Source organism: Dioscorea cayenensis, chromosome 12 (assembly GCF_009730915.1).
Source record: "Dioscorea cayenensis subsp. rotundata cultivar TDr96_F1 chromosome 12, TDr96_F1_v2_PseudoChromosome.rev07_lg8_w22 25.fasta, whole genome shotgun sequence".
Lineage (NCBI taxonomy): Eukaryota > Viridiplantae > Streptophyta > Magnoliopsida > Dioscoreales > Dioscoreaceae > Dioscorea > Dioscorea cayenensis.
Genome location: NC_052482.1, coordinates 20,631,808 through 20,656,728, shown reverse-complemented (window position 1 = coordinate 20,656,728; position 24,921 = coordinate 20,631,808). Strand labels below are relative to the sequence as shown.

Here is a 24,921-nt window from a genome sequence, read left to right as displayed (position 1 = left end):
CGCGTTGCTCCATAACGTGCGCTACCGGAATTCTTTGATTACGACTCTTGAAACCAGTTTGAATTTTTACATTACATTTTTTTACTTGATAATTACTTTATTAAATCTGTTAACTTTATTGCCAGTATTTTTCTGGTTCCCTTTTATTCTATTCTTGACACTCATTTCATTTTGTTCTTCATATTAATAGTCTTTTAACTTTATCTTTTTAGCTTCTAGAGCTGTAGTTGCATATAATTAATTTTTAAAATTATCAAAATTAATGGGAACGATGTACGTTTACTCAACTCTATCCAAATAGACTAGATAATAGCATGAGTAAAGAGGTCTCATATTTCCCTTGTGGAGAAAGTAAGATTGAATATCTAGAAGCACCATAACTCATGTAGAGATGATGGAAGGTGGACTTGGGTTAAAAAGTTGACCAATGGTTCAATTAGATTTTAACTTCTTAAGGATACATTTTTATTTAAGTAGATTAAACAAATTTGGAAGTATTGGTGTTATATAACCTATAATTAATCTCACTTTACAAAGCGAAAATAAGAATTACATAATAAAATAATAATTATAATAAATAAATAAAATTCATATTTAGCTTTCTCACCAAGATTTTTAGTAACAAAAAAAAAACTTTTGGAAAATACCTAGACCATAAGTGCTGGTGAAAAGAACTAAAATAAAACGTAGAAAAAATCAACAATAATTCAAAAAAGACAGGTTAGCTTTTTATACCTAGCTAACTAATACAAAAATATAATTGTAAACGTTGAATTTTCTAAGCCTTACAGTGATATATAGTCCCTTACATGCATATAAATAAAGTAAGAAAAAAAAATGGCTTTTGGAAAAAACCTAGACCATAAATGTGTGTGAAAAGAACTAAAGTCAAAAGCAGAAAAAATCAATAATAATTCCAAAAGATAGGCTAGCTTTTCATAGCTAGCTGATATAAAAATTAAATTATAAACGTCAAATTTTCTAAGCCTTACGTAATATACAGTCCTTTACATGCATATAAATAGGGTAAGAGACAAAGGAATGTTGAGCAGAAAAGATCTGAGATCAATGACTTCTGCTGGTTACAAAGCCTTCCCACCATTCATATTTCTTTCCACACAACAACTGTTGTTACTACTATCATTATTATTATGTCTTGCTTTGATGTTGCCCTTCATCAATGGTACTACTAGTACTACTACCAGCACTAATAATACTATGAGAAGCTGCATCAAGGCTGAACGAGACGCCCTCCTTGCATTCAAAGCTGAAATCATATATCACAAGGTTCATCCCATCTCGTCTTGGGGCGATCAGACTGATGATTGCTGCCACTGGGCTGGAGTGCACTGTGATAGCAATTCTGGCCATATCGTCCACCTCAATCTCCAACGCAGCCGACCTCGACAATATTATGATGATGATGTATGGAATATTAGGTGTGATGAGTGGGATCTGAGTGGCAAAATCAGCCAATCTCTTATTGCCCTCCAGCACCTGACATACCTTGATCTCAGTGGCAATTGCTTCATCAATATCTCCATCCCAAAGTTGTTGGGTTCGTTGGAGAACCTGATTTATCTCGACATCAGCCACTCGGGCTTCACTGGTGTCATACCTCATGAGCTCGGTAATCTCACTAGACTGCGTTATCTCAATCTAGCAACTGATGATGGACCTGGCTACAATGTTGATGATGTTGAGTGGCTGTCTAGTCTATCTTCTCTGAGATACCTGTTTATGGATGGTGCTAGCTTTTTTGGTGTGAACAACACCATGCAAACACTCAACAAGCTTCCCCATTTAAAACAGGTTTCTCTGTTTGACTGCAGTATGAATAGCATCCCAGAGTCTCTCCCTTATCTCAACTTTACCTCCCTCGTTGTCATGGATATTGGCTTCAATATGTTCGACAACACTAGTATCCCAGAGTGGCTCTTCAGAATATCCAAGCTACAAAATCTTAGCATGGTAGCATGTGGGTTTACTGGTGCCATCCCTTCCTCCATTGGAAAAGCAAAATCTCTTCAATTTCTGGACTTGTCTGGAAATAAAGGAATTTCTGGTGATATGCCTAGAGGATTTGGAGACCTCTGTAATCTCCAATCGCTCCGCTTGGGCCACACTTTTTTGGGGAAAAGCTTGGAGGATTTCAAAGATGCATTCTCTGGATGTATTAGGCGAAGTTTGAATGTACTTTCATTTGCATATAGCTCATTGCAAGGTCCTCTGCCAAGTTGGTTGGGTGAATTCAGAAATCTCACCTTTCTTGATCTTGCTTTAAATTCCTTCAATAGTTCCATTCCTGCATCTATTGGGAGACTGTCGCAGTTGCAAGAATTGCATTTTTATGGCAGTGCACTGAATGGCTCCATCCCTGAATCCATGGGAAGATTATCAAGATTGCAATATTTGGATCTCAGCCAGAATGCATTAAATGGCTCCATCCCTGAATCCCTGGGAAGGCTCTCAAGATTGCAAACCGTGGATCTTCGAAGCAACAAACTAAATGGCCCTCTCCCAGAAAGTCTCTCACAACTTTCAAATCTGGTTACATTGGATCTTAGTTACAACAACTTTAACTACTGCTACTCTATTATCACCGAAGCTCACTTGGCCAATCTCACAAGTCTCAAGTTCCTGGTCCTTGATCATACCAATTTGGTTCTAAATATAAGCACTGATTGGATTCCAGGGTTTCAAGCTGACCATATATACTTATCTGATTGTCACGTTGGACCAAAATTTCCACTTTGGCTTGCTAACCAAGTGAACCTTTCTTCTTTGGACATATCTAATGCTAGAATCAAGGATTCAATACCTGATTGGTTCTGGAACATCACATACACTATAAGATTCTTAAATCTCAGCAACAATGAGATATATGGAAGGCTACCTCAACGCTTGAAATTTCAAAGCAAAGAAGATAGATTGGGAATATTCCTTGGCTCCAATTGCTTTGAGGGACTTGTTCCTTATTTTCCTCCTAATGTTTATGCACTGGATTTAAGCAATAACTCATTTTCTGGAGCCATTCCCTATGATCTTGGAAACTTTGGAGGAATAAGACCCTGGCTCACTTTTCTCTCTTTCTCTTCAAACAACTTGGTTGGTAGCATTCCGAATTCTCTTTGTAATTTTGTGGACCTTGTGTCATTAGAACTCTCCAACAATCGCTTGGAAGGAGTGATCCCTGACTGTTGGAACAATTTGATGGATTTACAATACCTCATCTTGGCAAACAACTTATTGGTGAGTGAAGTTCCAGATTCCTTTGTAAGTTCCTCGCAATCGTTACAGGTGTTGCACTTAAGCAACAACCAACTGCATGGACAGTTTCCATCATTCTTGAAGGAGTGCACTTCTATTACCACTCTTGCTCTTGACCACAACAACTTATCAGGAAAGATTCCAAGTTGGGTGGGAGAAACTATGACTTCATTGATGATCTTCACCTTGAAAGAAAATAAGTTCTCAGGAAACTTGCCTTTATTATCTAATCTCACATTACTTCACTTTTTGGATTTTTCCCACAACTCATTTGTAGGGAACATACCACATTCATATGGCAACCTCAAAGGCATGATAAATATTAGTATGGATGGTGGAGCAACGTTTTCTGCTAACATATCAGGAGAACTCGTAATTAAGATCACCGTGTCAACAAAAGGATTAGAACTCCAATTTGGAGTCACTCTTTCATCTTTCAAATTCATAGATCTTTCTGAAAATAATCTATCAGGCCAAATACCCAAAAACATTGTTAATCTAGTTGGATTGCAAAACTTGGATTTATCACGTAATCATTTGTCAGGCAATATCCCTAGCAATATTGGTCTAATGCAGTCATTGGAATCTCTTGATCTGTCAAGAAATGAGCTCACCGGGTCAATACCTCTAAGTCTCTCTACATTAAATTTTCTAGGAAGCTTAAATCTATCACATAATAACTTATCTGGGAAAATCCCTTACGCTGACCACTTGACCACTTTTAATGATCCATCTATTTATGTAAATAATCTTAATCTATGTGGAACTCCTCTAGGTAAGCTTTGCATAAGTACTGAACCACCATCAAATAGGCATGATCAAGAAGATGATGATGATAACGATAGTCCACCTATTTGGTTTTGTATTGGTTTGATGCCAGGATTTGTGGTTGGGTTTTGGACAGTATGGGGAATACTACTATTCAAAAAAGAATGGAGCCACATTTATTTCAGGTTTCTCGACCACACATATGACATGATATATGAAAAGATAAGTCATTGTACTCAGTAATCAAGAGGGCTTTATTGTGACTAGATCAATGTAATTAGCGAAAGCCCTATTTGCTGCTACATTATTATCATATCACTGCTTTAAATAATCGCACTCAAACTATATAATGTGCATGAATGTGTGAGTATTCCTTATTATTTTTATTATTTTTTTTATGCAATGTGTAGTGCTAGACATGCTTAACGTCATGTGCAACACATGTAGCTTTTTACCAACTATTAATCTCTCCATGCTTTTCTTTTCTTTTAATTTATTTGGTTTAGCCACTTTATGTATAATAATAATAATAATAATAATAATAATAATAATCTATATCTACATATCCATACATAGATGTATAATCTGTTTGAAAAGGATTTTATGAAAATTTTTAATTTTTTTAAGAATTTCTCCAATTACATTTAAGTTTTGGTTTGTATTAAATGTGATATTAGTAACCGCATTATTTAATTTTATTTATATGTTTTCATTAATTGTGTCATCTATACATAATGCTAAAGTATATTAAAACAGCTGTATAATCTAATGTGAGAGGTTTCAAGGAGATACTTTAAAATAATTAAAAAAAATACTCTCTCTGTTTTTTTTAGTTATCACTTTTTGGAGCTCTTCTTTGTTCTTTTCTATTTGTCACATTAGAAATTTTGTGCAGCATTAAATAATTTTTCAAAATTTACCCTTTAATTTAATTTTCAATAAATCAAAATCAACTAAGCATTAAATTATATACTCCACTAGTGGGGTTTTAAATAACGGTAATTTTGGAAAGTAATTTTTTTTTTATAAAATATAGATAACCAACTAATTTTAACTAATTTTTTTTTAATAGGTGTGAATTAGATAAATGTGACAAGTTAAAAAAAACGGAGGGAGTAACATATTCTATTGCATGTAAGTGTTTGTTTACATTAAATGTGACTTATAGTTTGCTAAGGAGTTGTTTATATGCTATTATATAGGGTATACCAATAGTTTGCATTGTAATGATTTATTTAATAAAAGACTGTAGAGTTTGTGGATTTTATGATTTGATTGATGATGCCCTTTATTATCTTGGGTTTCATGAAAGCGAAGAGGGTCATAAATGTAAAAAAAAAAAATCCTTTTCCTTGGGCCATATTAGTTAAATAAAATGAAAACTAAAATTTTTCTTCTTTCTCACACTCCTACTAAGCCATATATATATACACACACAAATTTGTAAGTCATAATTGACAGCGCTTTTGCATGAGTTTATGTCCAAATAAAAATATATTAAAGCGGTCCAAAAACTAAATGGGTTTCTAAAAATTATGGTTAATTAAAATCCTAAAGCCTGTGGTTTGGATTTTCATTCTTTTAATAAGTTGCAGAAAAATTAATAAAATATATTATTATGTAATTAAATTTTTTTTGCTTTTTTATTTCTCTTCTAAATAGTTTTTTTTTATTAAGTTTTTGTTTTGTTAACTATTGTTTCATTTGCATTTAAATTTGTTTTGCTATTTTGCCATTTTTCATAAGTAATCTATCGATAATGTTACAATTTCATACAATTTCATTAATGAAAAAACTTAATTTTATTTCAAATTATATGCCTATATACAATATTACCTCAGCCATCCATAATTTTATGTCTAAAAGTTGTTATTATGAACAAAATTTTAACAAGGAGGAATAACATAATTTATATAGAGCCATTTTGTTATTTATGGGATTTAGTGTGATACTAATAAGGATAGTTTTGATTTTTTTTCAATAAGTTTGAATAGGTTATGCAATCTATTATTATATATAATCAAATTTAGTTTACTATTTCATTTTTCTTCCAACTACCATTTTTTTTTTTCTTTTTGTTGTTGTTTGGATTATTCTCTATTAGGCATTGTCTTACTTGCAGTTGCTTTACTAATTTTCATATAGGCATTCTATGTATGATGTTATAATTTAGATGATTAAATTATTTTGTGTTTTGAATTATTTGTATATATGCAAGATTATCTCAAAATCACCAAAATTACAAAAAAGCCGATGTGAAGCAAGGGAATTTAATTAGTCTATACATGCTATTAAAGTAGATGTATAATCTGCTCCCAGAGTGTTTAGATTTTTTTTATTACATTTAAATTTTGCTTAAATTACTTATGATATTAATAATTGAAAAATATTAATTACATTTATTTATTTGTGTAATAAATGTCCATAAGACTTTTGAAATCCAAAGTATATAACAGTTTACATTGCAAGAGTTGTTTAATTATATTGTTTTTTATATACGATATTGCCACAAAAACTCTCTCAAAATTTTAAAAACTCCGATGCAAAGCCATGGAATTTTCCTAGTATATTTTTAAAGTTGTTGAATAATCTAGCCATAGAGTATTTGAAAGAAAAATTATGAATTATTTTAAAAGTATTATTACATGTAAATATATGTTTGCATTAAATATGACATTAGTAATATAAAAAGTTTAATTGCATTCATTAACTTTGCATTAAACATTCCATTAAACCTTTCAAACCCAATTATAGTGATTGAAAAATATTTGTTTTATGGAATTGTATACCAATAGTTTGCATTATAAGAAATTATTTAATCATGATTTTTTTAAAAAGTAATTTGCAAATCATAATTGAAAACTACTTTTTGCATTGGTTTAAATCTAAGAAAATTAGAAGAAATTGAAGATCTCAAAAATAAAAATAAAAAATAAAAAATTAAAAGATGGGTGATGTTGAAACTCCAAAAATTGAATGCAATTTTAAAAAATGTGATCCTACATCAGTGGTTTTGATTTTGATTTTTTTTTTTAAATGAGTTATAATGATACAAAACACAAGTGTCTGTCGCATTTTGTGTGTTACAACTTTTTCTGGCTAAATTGGTAAGGGTTAGGATTCTATCCTCATTTGCTAGCCAACAGAAAAAAGAAATTTTGCTTGGGGATTCTGTTTTTCAAAACTGAGGGTATAGCACAGCGTTCCACCATCTACTTGAAACTTGTAGAAGGAGCGAACGGAAAAGGTTCTGCTGTTCTCCAAGTTCCAAAGTTTCAAATCATCCTGATTGCAAGAGAGACATTACACCTAATTCGAATACAGAGCAGAAATGCAATTTTTTCTAAAATCTACTCCACATGATTACAAAGAGCACCGAGATTGCCAATAACTCACTTGGGAGAATTGAGGGAGACGGAGTCTCTAAAGTACTCTATACCTAGGCTTACTCATAATTTCCTCTAATCACGGCATGTCTATCCTAGGTGGGTATTTCTACTCGTCACATAGCACATCAAACATCATAGCTAGGGCTTTCACCTCGTTAGCAACTAAGCATTCAAACACGCAATTAGATTAAAATAGAAATGATTGTAATTAAGAAAACAATTAAAGTATCAAAGATCTAACAACTAATATCAAAAGTATAAACCCTAGAGTTCAACTATGACCAAACATCTTCAAATTAGCCCTCTATTAATGGAGGACAAGCATTTAATATACAAATAATAGAAAGAAACATGAAAGACATGAAAACCCCTTCTTCATCATGCCGATAAAGGATCATAGGAGAAGCCCTAGGAAAGCTTCCACGCACGTGGTCAAGGTGAGCTTGACGGCTATGATCTCCAATCCCTTTGAATGCAGATTCAAATTTCCCTTACAATAGCCCCTTGAGTGCTGGAGATTTGTTTCCTATCTTCCCTAACTTCGCCTCCAAGATTTGGCCAAAGAAAACAAAGAATTATCATAAAAATCCTCATAAGTTATATTTATACCCGTCTTCTTAGGGTTGCTTACAGGCGTAAGGACGTGGCTATAACGGAATTGTAGAAGATGGTCGTGAGCCTTATGGGAACACTTACGGCCATAAGTTTGTGTTACGATCTAACATACGGTCGTAGAAGATGGAACATAAGCTTCACTATTCTTCTTCTTGCGATCGCCTTTACAGTGTAAGCTGTTGCCGTAAGCTACTCTAGATGGTCCTTATGGGCATAAGCCTTACCCGTAAGGTCCTTTGAATTGGCTCTGAATCTCCCTTACGAGCATAAGCATGAGCGTAAAGTCCTCTAGAATTAACTTATGGCCATAAGGTTGGCCTTAAGCTGCCTGTAAGCCACCCAATTTGCTTTGTCCTTGATCAAATGATGCCAAGAGAGCTCCAACTTCTTTATTTAAGGTCTGGAATACTTCTTTTGGCTTTCTCATCTTAAAGTGTTTCCCTAAGCCTGAGAATGCGAAACACACCAGATTTAACATCAAATTCCACAATATGATTCTAATACATGCCAAATGAGTGTACAAAGTGATATAAAATACATGCATGTTGTAAACTCATCACCTTTGTATTGTGATAAGTGTACTTTAGCTAAAATGAAGCTTGGATATGTAAAAATTCTGGTGGAAATAGGCTCCTTTGGGGATTTTCATGACACAATTGCCATGGTAGATGAGCAAGGTGTTGAATTTCAACATAAAGTAGTATATGAATGGAGGCCTTCAATGTGTTCGAATTATGGGAAATTTGGACACCTTAACCAATATTGTAAGAATGGAAAATTAGATAAAATGGTGCGAAGAATGAAGAATAATGTTCCTCATGATCTTGAAGATAGACATACTAGTAATGAGCTTGTTTTGGAGAAGAAGTTGACAGAGGGGGTGGTTAATAGTACTGGGAATGCTGATCAGTAGTGTGTTGAGGATATATGGTTTGGGAGAAACTTGGAAGGAGATAGTTAAGGGTAAAGTTGTTGCCTATAAGAAGAAGGTTGGGCTGCTACTAAATGGGTTTCTACTCAGATGAAGTACGGTTCTCTTATTAGTGTAGGGATTGGGGGAGGTTCAAAGGGTAGATTAACTCATGGTCCTGATATGATGCCTATGAAGGGGAGATATGAGACAAGGAATAATGATATAGGTACCTGTTATAGGCCTAGCTGTAGTAACAAGTTTGGTGTTTTGGAAGGAGATGTAGGAAGGGGTAGTATGTTAAGTCACGATGAGAATGATTGTTGTAAAGAGAGCATGAAAGGCAGGAATAGCCGTCTCCTTAAAATCTGAAAAATGATTATGTCTTGGAATATTAGAGGGCTAAATAGCTCTCTTAAGCAATCATAGGTTAAGGCCATGATTGTTAGATAGAAATTTGTTCTCATGGGTGTTTTGGAGATGAGAATATTGAAGGAGTAGTTTGTTGCTGTGTGGAATAATTTGAAACTGAATGAATGTAGTATTGAGCATAATTATTTGATGAGTGATCAAGGGAGAATATGGGTGTTATATGATATTCGAGTGGTTAGCTTGGTGGTTGTTAAATCTAATTTACAATTTATTCATTGTAGAATCACATGGGGTGAGAAGGTCTTTTATTGGACATGTGTGTATGAGTCTTATTACCCTATGAAAAGAAGGGAGTTGTCGAGGAATTTTACAAGGGTTGGGAGTACTTTAAGCAATTTGAATAACCTATGGCTAATACAGGGTGATTTTAATGTTGTGTGTAGTAATGAAGACATAACTGAATGTATTCCTGTGAAAGCAGAGGCAGCGATGGAGTTCTAGAATTGGATTTTGGAATTGGATTTGGTGGTAGTGCAGTATACTAGGTCTAAATTTACATGGACCAATTTGCAAGGAGACAGGAGAATTTTTAGAAAGTTAGATTGGTGTTTTGCCATATAACAATAGTATTCTATAATGAAGAATCCTGCTTGTTCTGTCATCAATTGTGGTATTTTTGATCATTGTGGACTGCTAACTAATATAAAAAGATCAATGAGGAATGTAAAAGTACCTTTTAAGTTCTTTAACATGGGGTGTGGTCATCCTAATTTTTCCAAGATGGTTGAAAGGGTTTGTAATCTTCCTATGAGTTGATATCCTATGTACAGGGTGTATCAGAGATTAAAAATACTATGGGCTAAATTCAGAGCTCTGAGTAAGAAAGATTTTGGTAGAATCTCAGGCAAAGTAGTACAATGTAGGAAGGAAATAGAGGAGGTATGACAAAAGGTGCAAGACGATCCGTTTTGTTTAAAGCTGTAGAATGAGGAGAAATGAAGCTTACTCAGTTGTAAAAGCTCGTAAGCTGGGAGGAGGATTTATTAAAGCAGAAATAAAGATGTCAGTGGGTCTAAGCAGGAGATCAGAATTCCAAGTTCTTTAGATTTTTGCAACAAAGAAAGCAAGGAATCATATATCACAATTGTTTTTGGCAAATGGAGAGATGTGTACAGACCAAAAGTCTATTGTAGAGGCTATTCTAGATTATTATAAAATGTTTCTAGGATCTAAGAAAATTAGGACATAAGTGATTGATATTATAGTTTTCCAGAACAAAGTGGTGTTAACTGAGGATTGGGACATGTTATGTTAGAAGGTGTTGGTGAAAGAAATAGAGGCTCTATGGAGCATCAAGGATGACAAGATCCTAAGGCCAGATGGATATATTAGTTATTTCTTTAAAAAAAAAATTGGAGGATTGTTAGCTGAGAGGTTTGTGAGACTCTTAAAAAATTTTTCTCTAATGGGAAAATGCTCAAATAGGCTAATTCTACTATTATGACACTCATTCCCAAGGTTTTTTAGGCCACGGTCTATCACTGATTATAGGCCAATTTCATGTTGTAATGTTCTTTACAAAATTGTTTCAAAAATCTTGGCGAGTAGATTAAGGAGTGTTCTTGTAAAGATTATTCATTCGAATCAGTCAACATTTATACCATGCAGGAAAATTGCAGATAATATGCTATTAGCTTATGTTTTGATTAGGGGATATCACAAGCAGAAATTAGGATATTGTGCCTTGAAGATTGATTTGCAGAAGGCATATGACTCAATTTCATTGGATTTTCTAGAGGAGGTTTTATTGGCATTCAGGTTTCAAACTCATTTTATTACATTGATTATGAATTATGTTAGAACAAGAATGTTTTCTATTGTGATTAACGGCCAAATGGAAGGGTATTTCCAGGGAAGATGTGGTTTGAGGCAAGGTGATCCAATGTCACCTTTACAGTTTGTGCTATGTATGGACTATTTGTCCAGAATATTCCATAAGGTGACTAAAAGAGGATTTAAGTATCACAAAGACTATAAAGAGCTCAAGTTATGTCATCTGTGTTTTGCAGATGATTTATTTGTGTTTGCTAATGGGGATATTACATCTATTGGGATGATTAAAATGGCATTACATCATTTTCAAGAAGCGTCTGGATTGAAACCAAATTTGCAGAAGAGTACCATTATTTTCTATGGCATGGAACAACCTGTTAGCATGTAAATTGTGGATATCTTGAGTTTCAAGGAAGAAACTTTCCTAGTTAAGTATCTAGGACTTCCTTTATTTTCAACTAGTTTGAAAATGGAACATTGCCATGATTTAATTTCAAGAATCATTGTCAGGATCTCAAACTAGACTGCAAAAATTCTCTCTTGTTCAGTGTTCATTCTACGGAAAAAATAATTTATGAGGAAGAGAAGATATGTAGGAATTTTCTTTGGCATGGCACTGATTAATAAAAAAAATGAGGATTAGTTGCTTGGCAAAAGAAATCCAAAGGGGATCTTGGTGTAAAAGATGTGCACATTTGGAGTCAAGCTGCTCAAATTAGGCATATTTGGGATGTAATTCAAGAGAAGCAAACGATGTGGGGTGACCAGAACTAAGCTGAAAAAACTTAGTTTTTGGGGTGTTACAAAGAAAATAGATGGTAGTTGGAATTGGAGAAACTTGTTGAACTTGAGTATAGCTAAATCAATGTTTACTTATCGGTTTGGGGATGGAAAGAAATTTTCTTTTTGGTTTGACCCATGGTGTAATTGCTGCTCTATTATGGATATCTTTCCAGAGATTAACTTTAGAGAAAGTTTTATCTCCAAGGATGCTATTGTATTTGAATTTTGGAGAAATGGTGGTTGGGTGTTACTGGTTAGATGGGATGTGGCTATGACTAGGATTGGATCATTTCTTGATGGATAGTTTGCTGTAAATGAAAACTGTTAGGATTGTATTAAATGGAAGCTTGATGAAAAGGGGAAATTCAGTGTTGGAAGTGCTATGTAGTGTTTACTAAAGCCTCAGCTGGAGGTTAATTGGGTGAAATTAGTTAGGTCTTCAAGTAATGTGCCGAAACATACATTTATTTTCTGGCTAGCTATGCAGAATAGACTGCTTACAAGAGTTAAATTGCATGATTGGGAATTCTTGAAACTGATGAATGTTTGCTCTTCAATTCTATTAAAGAGTACATTGGTCATTTGCTTTGCATGTGGGTTTTCTATAAGTATCTACGCCAAAGTTTTATGGTCAATTGATGTGGGCAGAAGACCACTCCCTTGGACTAGAGAAGTTGGCTGGTTTACTAACAAGGCTAGTGGAAAGACATTGTTAGCAAGGATGAGGAGGACTGCTATGGCTGCAAGTATCTATACAATATGGAGGGCTAGGAAAGACATTGTCAGCAAGGAAAATGTATTTGGGCAAATTAGAGAAATAATAGTACTTAAATATCTTGGTCAGGTGGTAAACAAGAAGGATGTTGGTGATACTTTGTTAAAAATGTGGCTTGATGGTTGATTTAGGTGGAATTGGAAAACTATGGATGTTGGAAGCAAATGAATTTGAATGGGGTGGTTTATTTGTCATGAGTTTGGGGAAATAGTTTTAACGGGTGCTGCATAGTTATTGGGCAATAACAATGTGTTTGATTGGTTGTTGGGGTGTAATGGGTTGTTTGGCATTTATTGGTTGATTGTGGAGGGCTTTACTCATGTGTTGGCTCCTGTAACAAAGTGGATGTTAAAATGGCAGATTCTTATTGGCTGGTTCTTGGTTATAGGAATGAGGTGTGTTGGAATGGCCAATGGGGATGTAGTGGAGATTAAGGTGTAATATAATTGAGTTGTCTGTTATGCACGCAAGTGGTGAGGAGAGCGTGTCACCAAAAGACCGGCCTATAGGGTGGGGTAACCCCAACCCTATGGTCATAGATGGGATAGGTACGCTTCACTCAACGACACTTCACTCAGGCCCCAGCGTGCAGCCAGCCAGCCTGGTCAGAACCCTCCGTTGGTCAGCCCCTCACCCAGCCCAAACACAACACACAAGGTGGGATCCACAACTCCATAGACCGGCCTATTGGTGAAGGATGCCCACCACTTATATGCACACAAAGAGTCCATCTCATAGCCGATGTGGGACTAAAGAGGTTAGTTCATTTGCAATCATTACATTGTCCTTTCCTCATAATTGATGATTGGTGTGTAATTACCAATGTGTGGGAGCTACTTTCTATGTAGCTTTGTTCTTTGTAAAATTTGAGCTTTAATAAATATTTTTTTGGTTGGACCAAAAAAAATTCTGGATGGTTTGTGTAAATAAATTAAGTCCATATATTTAACATTAACCAGAACAGTGTATTAAACAAAAAACCTAAAAAGAAGATTAAAAGAAAAAAAAAAAGGAAAATGGTATATATATAATTCTTAGTCAATAGCAGGTACGTTGATAATATATTTACTTTAGGTTCACGGCATACATAAAGGACTGGTCATGCAAGAGTCGATCATGTGCGCTCTAATTCATGCCGTTGGCGACTCGCTCACAGTCCACGCTAGTCGCTTTCGTGACATCGCGCACGCGGACCCCAAACCACGGGACACGTCGGGCCAGATTCTCGCGTCTTATCCGCCTCAATTCCTCTCGCCGTGTTCTTGACGTAATTTCACGATAACGTCCTCTTCCAGATTTCAGGAAAATGGACGAATGGACAATGTTCCAAATTATTTGATCAAGACTCTTGAAACCACATTGAATTTTAAAACTATTCTTTTACTTGGATGATTACATGTAAGTCGGTTTAGTTTGGTGTAAATAGAGTTTCATAAATAAAATATTTTACCGTTTATGGTACTTTTGCAATATTTTAACTTATAGCAAAATTTTGCTGTAAGCTGAAATGCTACAAAAGTAAGTGGTATCCGTTCACCATTATATTTATATTATATTTAATTATAAAAATATTTATTAAAATAATTATCTTTAAATTTAATTATAAATAATTAAATATTTTTAAGACAATAATATTTTAAATTGAAAAATATGATAATATTTTTTTAAATATTAATTATGAAATTTTTTAAGTAATAAAATTAAATAAATATTATATTTTTATAATTTCATATTTATATAATTAAATAAAATATTTTTATCATTGAAAATATTATAAAAATAATTAATGGAGTCAGTGTTTTTAAATTTTAATTATAAATTTTTTTCAAGTAATAAAATTAAAGAAACATTGAATATTTTTAAATTTAATAAATAATTTATTAAATTAATTAATTTTTTTACTTAAATTAATTTTTATGAAGAGTATTAAACAATTAATAATAATAAAAGATAATTTAGTAATCTCATCATCCAACTTACATGGTAACTACAATTTTAAATTTACATTAAACCAAATAAATAAAAAATAAATGCAGCATTCTCAGTTACAACAAACCAAACAATAATGATGTAAGTTGAAATACAGTATTTTCACTTACACTGTAATTTCATTTATAGATAATTAAACAGCCACTAAATATATCACTTTATTGCCGGTATTTTTCTAGTTCTCTTGTTTTATTAAATCTATTTACTTTTTCAATGAATGATGTGGTATGTCCTCTGTTGTATCTATGCCATTTTAGTTTGTATATATATATATATATATATATATTTGGACAAAGATGGTGAGAGTTGCCCCCACAAGAGAGTTGTTAAAGGGACAGGTGTCATGGTCCGAACCCGGTATAGCAAGCATGTTATCACGCATGGCACGCTAAGGCAACTACAACAAGTGCTAGAAACACCCACAACCCAAAAATAAGACATATGCTACTCAACGACCAAGATAGGCTAATCCTTGCAAGACCTTACTTATGACCTGTAACAAATAATCAACAACTTGATAAGATTCAAAAAGCCCAGTAAACAATCCACTAAATACAAAATACGGACCAATAGAACTCAGAGTTTAAAAATTTTGCAAAAGCATGCAACAAGGTATATATATATATATGCAAGTAGTATATATAGATAGCATAGCTGAAATTTTGAAGTTCTAAACAACATAAAACCAAATTTAGCATCGATGGACATTTAACAAAAAACAAAATCCAAAGCAAAGTGGTTTTTCAACATTTCCGTGTCTTCAATTTACTATGCCTATTTATTTTATCTTGACAGCGCCCGAGTCAAAAATATCAGAGCATATATTAAGTTGACCATCAATGTCATTTTTAATTAGCTTAACTTATCTTTGGCATGTAGCTATCGAGATTCCTATTATCAGTAACAAATTTTGGATGTGAAGCCTGATAAAAATATGAAAAAATAATTTAATTTTTTTAATAAATTATAACATAATTTAAGTTCTTAACATAACCTTTAGCAATTTTCATATTCATTCAATGGGATAAAAAATGCTTATAAAAGGTTGGAACTATTTACGAATGAATTACAATTTGGTGGAATAATAGACAAAATTTTAAAACTTTTTTTCTCCCTTAATTGTTACTTAAATTCCATCAACGTAATACCAAAAAGAAAGTTGAGTAGTTACAGCTTATAGCCTCTGTTTTCATCTATATAATTATAATATTCTAATGCATTCTAATTTATTGTAATAAATAACTTTTAACCATTTTATTGAATAAAATAAATGAGTTCTAAATATTTCATATTAAAGTAATGGATATTTTATTAAATTTACATTTTTAAAATTAAGGTTGTTTTCTTTTGTAGTAATATCACTAACTTGGTCAATATCATTTCTCTTTTCTCGTCATGTTAAAGAAAAAAAAAACCAAAACATATGCTATTATTTATTTTTAACCTTAAAAATATGATTTGTCCCATTTAATAACAAAAACTGGTTTTTTTACCTAAGCTCATACACATTAAAAAATAAAATACAAATAACCAAAGGGCTCATAGCCTAACGGTACTTAACCTCATATAAAAAACAAGGATGAGATATTCAAAGATGTGAGTTCAAATCTTGTTAGAAGCATTGGTGGTAATAAGTCACCGGTTGTAAGTGGAGGACTGCAACCCAAACCTCTTGTCCCTAGTTGAGGGTGCGGTGCGTGAACTGAATGATCAATTTTTGGCCTGTGCATGCACCTTGATGTATATGTCGCTTGTCGCCTTCATAAAATAGAGTAAAAAAATAATAATAATAATAATAATAATAATAAAGAATGCAAATTTTTCAATAAAGTACAAACATAAGGATAATGACAAGGATAAGGATTTAAATTGACCGACTAATTAAATATTTATTATATAAATATAATTTATCGAATTGGCCTTATCATATTTTAGACTCTATTTATTTTTTTTTAAAACGGTAAGGACCATCTGGAAAATAGAAATATCAGATGTTGGAAAATGATATATAGAACAAAATACTTTAAAAACTATGTCTTATTAATAAGAGAAAACTATTCTTAAGAATATTGAATATTTTTCTAATAAAAAAAAGATTGGTTTTACACGATAATCTATACATACTATTAAAGTAGATGTATAAACTGCTCTAGAATGATTCAAGGAATAATTATAAAATTTTCATTTATATTAAATATGGTATTAATAATTGAAAATTTTAATTGCATAATAGGCATTGATTTCATCATGGGCATTAAATCGGTTTTATATTAAATATTTAATAGGATGTTCTAATGGAAATGGATGGTAATCCGATTGGAAAGGGTTTTAAGGAAGATTTTTTATTTTATTTTATTTTGCATATATTTAAAGTGGCATTGATTTCATCATGTCTATTAATTCGGTTTTATATTAAATCCTTCCTTTTTTTGTAAGTTTTTGGTTTAAAAAATATTTAACAATATTTATTTGGTATTATATTAAATATTAAATATACAAAAAAATATAAGAGACTAATAGATAATATTATTATATTAAACATGATCTTCTAATAAAAGAGGATGATAGTCTGATTGGAGAGGGTTTCAAGGAAGATTTTTAAACTCTTTTTTAAAGAATTTTCCCTATTGCATTATGAACATATAAGATTTAATGGAATTGATTTTAAACATTTAATAAGACCTGGAAACGGATGATCTTCGAAAATTGAAAATCTTTGCTAAATTTATTTGGAATTATTTGTTTATAAAACAATAAACATTAAATTACAACACAGGGTTTATTTTTTTTTTAATTACCAATAGTTTCATATTTCTTAAATGATATAAATTGGGTTTATGGGAAGATGAATAGAAAAGAAGATGAAAAATCTAAAATAAAAGAAGTTCAATGATAGTAATATATCTTGCCGATATTCTAATGAAGATGAATAACAAATTCCTTTCTTAGTATAGGTTTGTTTTTCACATAAGTGTTTATAATGTTACGATTTAGTTTATCATAGTTCTGTTATTTTTTAATTCGATTGTTCAATCATTTGTTGTTTGGTTGTGTCCTTTCTATTACAAATATCACAATTGTCTAATATGTTGTTATTTGGATTAATTTGCATGTAGTGAAAATCCAAGTAAGTGTTTTGCCAAAAGTTTTTTAAATCTAATTTTCAAATTATCTATACTTACTATTAAAATAAATATATAATATGTTAATTATTAATTATAATCAATTAAGATATTTAATTTTCTTTAATTTAATATAAATCATCTCAACTATATTTTTAAAACTGAAAATAATAAATTAAATTTTTTTTTTGTATTTTACTGTAATTCTTATCAATATTTTATGTCTTAACTACTTTTTTTTATCTTATTTAATAATGTATTTCAAAAATACTGAACATTTTTAAGATTAATTTAATGCTTTTATTATAAAATTATTAGAAGTTTATTAAAAGTTTTTTTATTTATTTATTTGTATTATATATTTTTATTTGTAGTTTTTAAATATATTCATTTCTCGATATTAATCTTCAAACTTTGTTTAATAAGCTTATTTGTTAAAAACAAAAACAAAAACAAAAAAAAAAACATGCCATAAAATTGGCAGTATTGTAAGTATAAAATTTTAAATTGGAAGGATAGAGATACTTAATTTGTTTTTAATATATTTTTATTCAACTTTTATATTTTTTTCATGATTTTATTAGTTTTTATTTAATTTTTTATTTATATTACTTATGATATTAATAATAAAAAACTTTAATTGCACTTATTTATTTATGCAATAAATGTCCATAAGACTTTTGAACTCCAAAGTATATAACAGTCTCTATTGTATGAGTTGTTTAATTATATTATTTTTATAATCTGTTTATTTTTATGATTCTTCTAATGTTTTATCTCCCTGGATTGAGTTCATCTATAACATGGAGTTTTTTCCAAATTGAAAAGTAGTAACTGTAATTAAATGTACTGAGCTTATGTTGGCTAGAGGTTTGGTCAAATGTGTAGAGAGTGTTTCAAAGAAGAAGAAATTTAAACTTTTTTATTACATTTAAGTTTTTATTTATATTACTTATGATATTAATAATTAAAAAAAATTTAATTGCATTTATTTAATTATGCAAAACCCTTATGTGAAGCTGGGGAAAATGCCTAGTTTACATTAAATCTTGAAGTTGTTTGTAGAAAGACAAGGGACCACCGTGCAAATGAAGAAATAAAATACTGGGAAAGAAAGAGTATTAAAAGCTTCAAAGATGATGCCTTATTAAAAGAAGAAAATTATTCATAAAATAATTTCTTGTGCGGAAAATGGGCAATATGTCTTTCACACACACACATATATTTATAACGTACTAGTTATTTATTTCTTGCATTTTTTTAAGATTTTTGTTTAGCAATATAATTCCTCCTTTTTAATAATCCAACTATTGTGGAAATCCTTAATACCTTATTGGTCATTAATTGGTTGTTTTTAACTGAGATCTCATGGTTTTTTTTTTGGTTGGGGGTAGGGGAATAAATCTCTAGAGGTTCTACACTAGTTAAATTTCTTCTTCTTATTATTATTATTATTATTATTTTATACCAAGACTTCTCTCGTGTTTATATTGTTTTAGAATTATTAGATAAAATCTTTTTTATTGTAATAAGTGAGTAGATTTAACAAAAAAAAAAAACAATATAATTAGGCCAATTAAAATTTAATACAAGTTTGGCATTAACCAGTTAATACATTAAGTTGACCATCAATGTCATTATTGACTAGCTTAGCTTGACTTTGATACAAGCCATCAAAGTTCCTATCGTTAGTGGCTAATTTATGATATGAAGGCCAAAAGTAAAATAAAATAAAATAACAATATAACAATTATAGTATAATAATTTAGGTTCAATCAAATTTTGACTTATCAGTTGGCCTAGTGTAGTTGGTTGTTATAATGAATGGTGAATAGACAATCCCAAAATCAAATCCCTAGGTCAATAGTATTGTTATAGTACTATACATATAGAGTAGAATATTATATAAAATATGGTAGTATTACTGTTTATTTACTGTTTATAAATGTATATGGTAGGACTGTAATCGCTACGTTTACTCTTGTGGGTCGCCTCTTGTGGCCTTTGTAAAACGAAAACATTTATTTAAAATTTAACTATTTGGAAGTATTAGCATTATCCAAACCATAATTAACCCCAACAACAAAGCTAAACTAAGAATTACATAATAAAAGAAATAATTAAAAAAATAATAATTTTTTTTTTCATAGTTTAGCTATCTAACACAAACTCATTTCTAATTCTTTCTGGTTATTAAATTATTTCCATTATTTTTTTGTTAGATAATATATTTATTGAATGGATATAATTTATCAACATTTGTTGAGAAAAAGACGTGTTTTTTTATATTTAATACAAAAGAAAATTCATGTGAATTTTGTAGGCCTTACGCTTGTGTGTGGGCCGCCCGCGCTCGTGAATATAAATGCAGGGTAAGAGAAAATGGAATGCTGAACAAAAAAGAGATAAGTGATCAATGGCATCTTCTAATTACAAAGCTTCCCCACAACCACAACAAGTATTGTTCATATTATTATTATTATTATTATTATTATTATTATGTCTTGTTTTGATGATGCCCTTCATCACTAGTACAACTACTAGTGCTAGTGATTTTACTACCAAAGGCTGCATCAAGGTGGAACGAGACACCCTCCTAGCATTCAAGGCGCAAATCATATATAGCAAGGCTCATCCCATGTCATCATGGGGTGATCAGACTGATGACTGCTGTCAGTGGACCGGTGTGCGCTGTGACAACAATTCTGGCCATGTCATCCGCCTCAGCCCTCATTTCAGGCAACCACCACCATATTATTATTATGATTATTATTATTATAATGATGGTTATTGTAATACTGGGTGCACAGATCAAGGCTTGAGTGGGAACATTAGTGAATCTCTTATTGGCCTCCAGCACCTCAAACACCTTGATCTCAGCTTCAATTGCTTCAATAATATTCCCATCCCAAAGTTGTTGGGTTCATTTGAGAACCTGGTTCATCTTGACCTTCGCTGCTCAGGCTTCACTGGTGCTATACCTCACCAACTCGGTAATCTCACCAGGCTGATTTACCTCGACCTAGCAACAGATTATTATGAAGGAGTACTCAAGGTTGATGATGCTGAGTGGCTATCTGGTCTATCATCTTTGAGATACTTGTCTATGGATGGTGCCAACTTTTCTGGTGTGAATAACGTCATACAATCACTCAACAAGCTTCAGCATTTAGAACATGTTTCTCTGCTTCACTGCAGAGTGAGCAACATCCCTGAGTCTCTCCCACATCTCAACTTCACCTCCCTCGCCTTCCTAAATATCGGATGGAACAACTTCATGTTCGGCACCAATATCCCAGAATGGCTCTTCAGAATACCCAAGTTACGTTTTCTCAACATGATAGGTTGTATGTTGAGCGGCACCCTCCATTCCTCGGTTGGAAATGCAACTTCTCTTCAATTTTTGGACTTATCCTTAAATATATTTGATGATATGCCGAGAGGATTTGGCGACCTCTGCAATCTCCGGTATCTTCACTTGGGCATTTTTATGGGAAAGAGCTTGGAGGATTTCAAAGATGCATTTTCTGGATGCATCAGGCGAAATTTGAATGTGCTTTCATTTGAATTTAGCATGCTACAAGGTCCTTTGCCAGATTGGTTGGGTGAATTCAGAAATCTCACCATTCTCAATCTTTCCTACAATTCCTTCAACGGCTCCATTCCTGGATCCTTGGGAAGACTCTTGGGATTGCAATATTTGGGTCTTAGCGACAATGAACTAAATGGCCCTATCCCAGAAAGTCTCTGGCAACTTTCAAATCTAGTTTCCTTGGGACTTGGTGACAACAACTACTCCTCTGTTATCACTGAAGCTCATTTGGCCAATCTCACCAATCTCAAGTACCTGTTACTCGATCGGATGGTTCTCAATATAAGCAATGAATGGATTCCAGGGTTTCAAGCTGAGGAAATAAGCCTGTCTCATTGTCACATTGGAACAAAATTTCCAATTTGGCTTGCCAACCAAGTGAATCTTCAGACTTTGGACATATCTAATGTTGGAATCAGGGATTCAATGCCTGATTGGCTCTGGAACATCATCTACACGATATCATTCTTAGATCTCAGCAACAATGAGATCAGTGGAAGACTGCCTCAACACTTGAAATTTCAAGCCGCAAGATATATCATTGGAATATTCCTTCACTCTAATCGCTTTGAGGGATGTGTTCCTTATTTTCCTCCTAACGTTCATGTACTAGACTTAAGCAATAACTCACTGTCAGGAATCATTCCCTCTGATCTTGGAAACTTTGGAGAAATAAGACCCCAGCTCACTTCCCTCCGTATATCTTCAAACAATTTAATTGGCAATATTCCAAAATCTCTTTGTAATTTTAAGGACCTGGTGTCATTGGAACTCTCCAACAATCATTTGGAAGGAGTGATCCCGAGTTGTTGGAATAATTTGATGGGTCTACAGTACCTCATATTGGCAAACAACTCATTGACAGGTGAAGTTCTAAATTCCCTTACAAGTTCCTCACAATCTTTACGAGTGTTATACTTAAGCAACAATCGGCTGCATGGAGATTTTCCATCATTCCTGGAGAAGTGCACTTCCATGACTACTCTTGCTCTTGACCACAACAATTTATCAGGCGAGATTCCTACTTGGGTCGGAGAAACTATGACTTCATTGATGATCCTGACTTTGAAAGAAAATAATTTCTCAGGTAACTTGCCTTTACTATCCAATCTCACATCACTTCATTTCTTGGATCTTTCCCACAATTCATTTGTAGGGAGCATACCACAATCATATGGCAACCTCACAGGCATGATAGATGCTAGTATGAATGGTGGGGCAAGTTTTTCCTCTAATTTATCAAAAGTTCTAGTAATTACATTGACTGTGGCAACAAAAGGAATAGACCTACAATATGGAGTCATTCTTTCTTCTTTGAAATTCATGGACCTTTCAGCAAATAAGCTATCAGGCACAATCCCAAAAGAGATAGTTAACCTAGTTAGATTGCAAAACTTAGATTTATCATGTAATTATTTGTCTGGTGAAATTCCTAGCGATATTGGTCTAATGCAATCATTGGAATCTCTCGATCTCTCAAGAAATGAGCTCATAGGATCAATTCCTCTTAGTCTCTCTACAATAAATTTTCTAGAAAGCTTAAATCTATCACACAATAACTTGTCGGGAAAAATCCCATACGTGAACCATTTGACCACTTTCAATAATCCATCTAGTTATGTTGGCAATCTCAATCTTTGTGGAGCTCCTCTAGAGAAGAATTGCACAAGTGATGAACCACCATCAAATGCCCATAATCAAGAAGATGAAGATGATAATGATAGTCAATCCACTTGGTTTTACATTGGTTTGATGCCAGGATTTGTGGTTGGGTTTTGGATAGTGTGGGGAATTCTACTATTCAAAAAAGAATGGGGATGCATTTATTTCAAGTTTCTGGATCACACGTATGATATGATATATGTAAAGATAGTAGTCCTTGTACCCAAGATCAAGAGGGCTTTGGCTGTGACGAGATCAATGTAATTAGTAAAAGCCCTATTTTGCTAAATTATAATTGTATCACTAGCTTTTAATAGTGTCATTCAAGTTGATATGGATGTTTGCTCCATTTCTAGTGGACTATTGTACTTTTTATGTTGATTTTGTAATATACTCTCTTTTCTTATATATTATCTTTAATAAATATGGTTTATCTTCTTTGTTAAAATAAAATAAAATAAAAATCACTGATATGCATGAATTTATGAGTATTACTCATTTGTTTTCAATGAAGCCCTAAATATCTTGTAACCTTTTTTGGTTTTATGCCATGGTAGTACTGGGCATGCTTAATCTCATGTGCTATATACAGATGTGGCTTGGTTTTCTGTGTCAGCATGACCGTGTTTCTTAATATTAACTCTTTCAAGTCTCAATTGCCTTGACCTAAATGAAACATTAATTCCTTTATTTTATTTATTTAATTACCTTGAGCTGCAGCTTCGTTTCCGATGTTTCTCAGTAACAACACAGAGGGATGCCTTGCCTGATTGGTTCTACAGCATCTCTTCATGCTTTCCTTTAATCTTAATTCATTTGGTTTAGTCATTTTATTTGTTTATTTATTTTATTTTATTTTATTTTATTTTTTAAAACAACAAGCGCTGTTTAGTTAAAAAGAAATTAGCATGCATGTTAAAAATGGTTCTTCAACACTACCAGATACTTATGATTAAAAAGACCATGATAAGCTCCACTATGGCACATAACATACAACATGACAAGGGGTACCACTTCCAATTGCCCTTCCACACAATTGGCTTGAGTTGGAGCCTTGGATTTGTCATCAAACAATTTGATTTCGGAATCTTTGTCATCAGCTGTTCTTAATTGGTTGACTTGGCTTAACTTGAAGTTTCTGTTTTTTTTTTTTTTTGGGCATCAAACAAGTCTTTGATTTTGGAGTCTTTTTGGTTGACTACTCCAAGAAGACTTTGACTTGATTGGAGTTTTATTTGTCATCAACATCTTTATGAATCTCTAATACTTCACAAAGTTAATAAATTATTGGATTTTTGGAGTTACATCAAATTTCTTACTTTCCTTGTTTCATTTTCCTTATAAAAATTTCTTTTTAAAAAATATTTTAAAAAAACTCTTTGTAGTATTCTTCTTTTGAAGTTAGGCTTGATTTGAAATTATTGATTGGTTACTGGTATCTTTGCTCTTAATTACTTTTTTTATTATTGACGAAGCCGATTGGCAAATGTCGCTCCAATAAAGGATTGTCAAAAAACAGACAGCTATAATAATGCACTAGTTACGATGGTTTAAATATCAACTAAGAATTTATTAACCGGCCAGACATCACATGGGGCGAAGAAAATTATACCACATGCACACCCAAAAGATTTTTAAAAATAAAACTAGATTAATAAATTCCCCTCGTCATGCAATTTTAAAAAGGAGGGATACAACACCTCGTACATAGGATTCACCGAACTCATTTGAAATAATACTTGAACCAAAACAATGTGTGAAGAGTAATACTACAATAATACATCGATGTAAGGTTTTGATTCCGTGCCTTTACCCACCGACTGCAAGGAATTACTTTTCTT

The 24,921-nt window shown here is 32.4% G+C and overlaps 2 protein-coding genes across 2 annotated transcripts; both read left to right on the top strand.

Annotated features, from left to right (window-relative positions):
• The first annotated feature begins 1,068 nt into the window (after window positions 1–1,068).
• LOC120273301 (receptor-like protein EIX2) lies at window positions 1,069–4,281 on the top strand. Its single transcript, XM_039279924.1, has one exon. The coding sequence runs from the start codon at window positions 1,069–1,071 to the stop codon at window positions 4,279–4,281; it is 3,213 nt and encodes a 1,070-aa protein (XP_039135858.1).
• Window positions 4,282–20,341: 16,060 nt separating this feature from the next.
• LOC120273300 (receptor-like protein EIX1) lies at window positions 20,342–23,344 on the top strand. The gene has a single exon (XM_039279923.1). It carries the CDS (start codon window positions 20,342–20,344, stop codon window positions 23,342–23,344), a length of 3,003 nt encoding a protein of 1,000 aa, XP_039135857.1.
• The last annotated feature ends 1,577 nt before the right edge of the window (window positions 23,345–24,921 follow it).

What these genes read in the sequence shown, in the direction of transcription:
- LOC120273301 (XM_039279924.1), top strand. Translation starts at nt 1,069, where the DNA reads ATGACTTCTGCTGGTTACAAAGCCTTCCCACCATTCATATTTCTTTCC.
- LOC120273300 (XM_039279923.1), top strand. Translation starts at nt 20,342, where the DNA reads ATGCCCTTCATCACTAGTACAACTACTAGTGCTAGTGATTTTACTACC.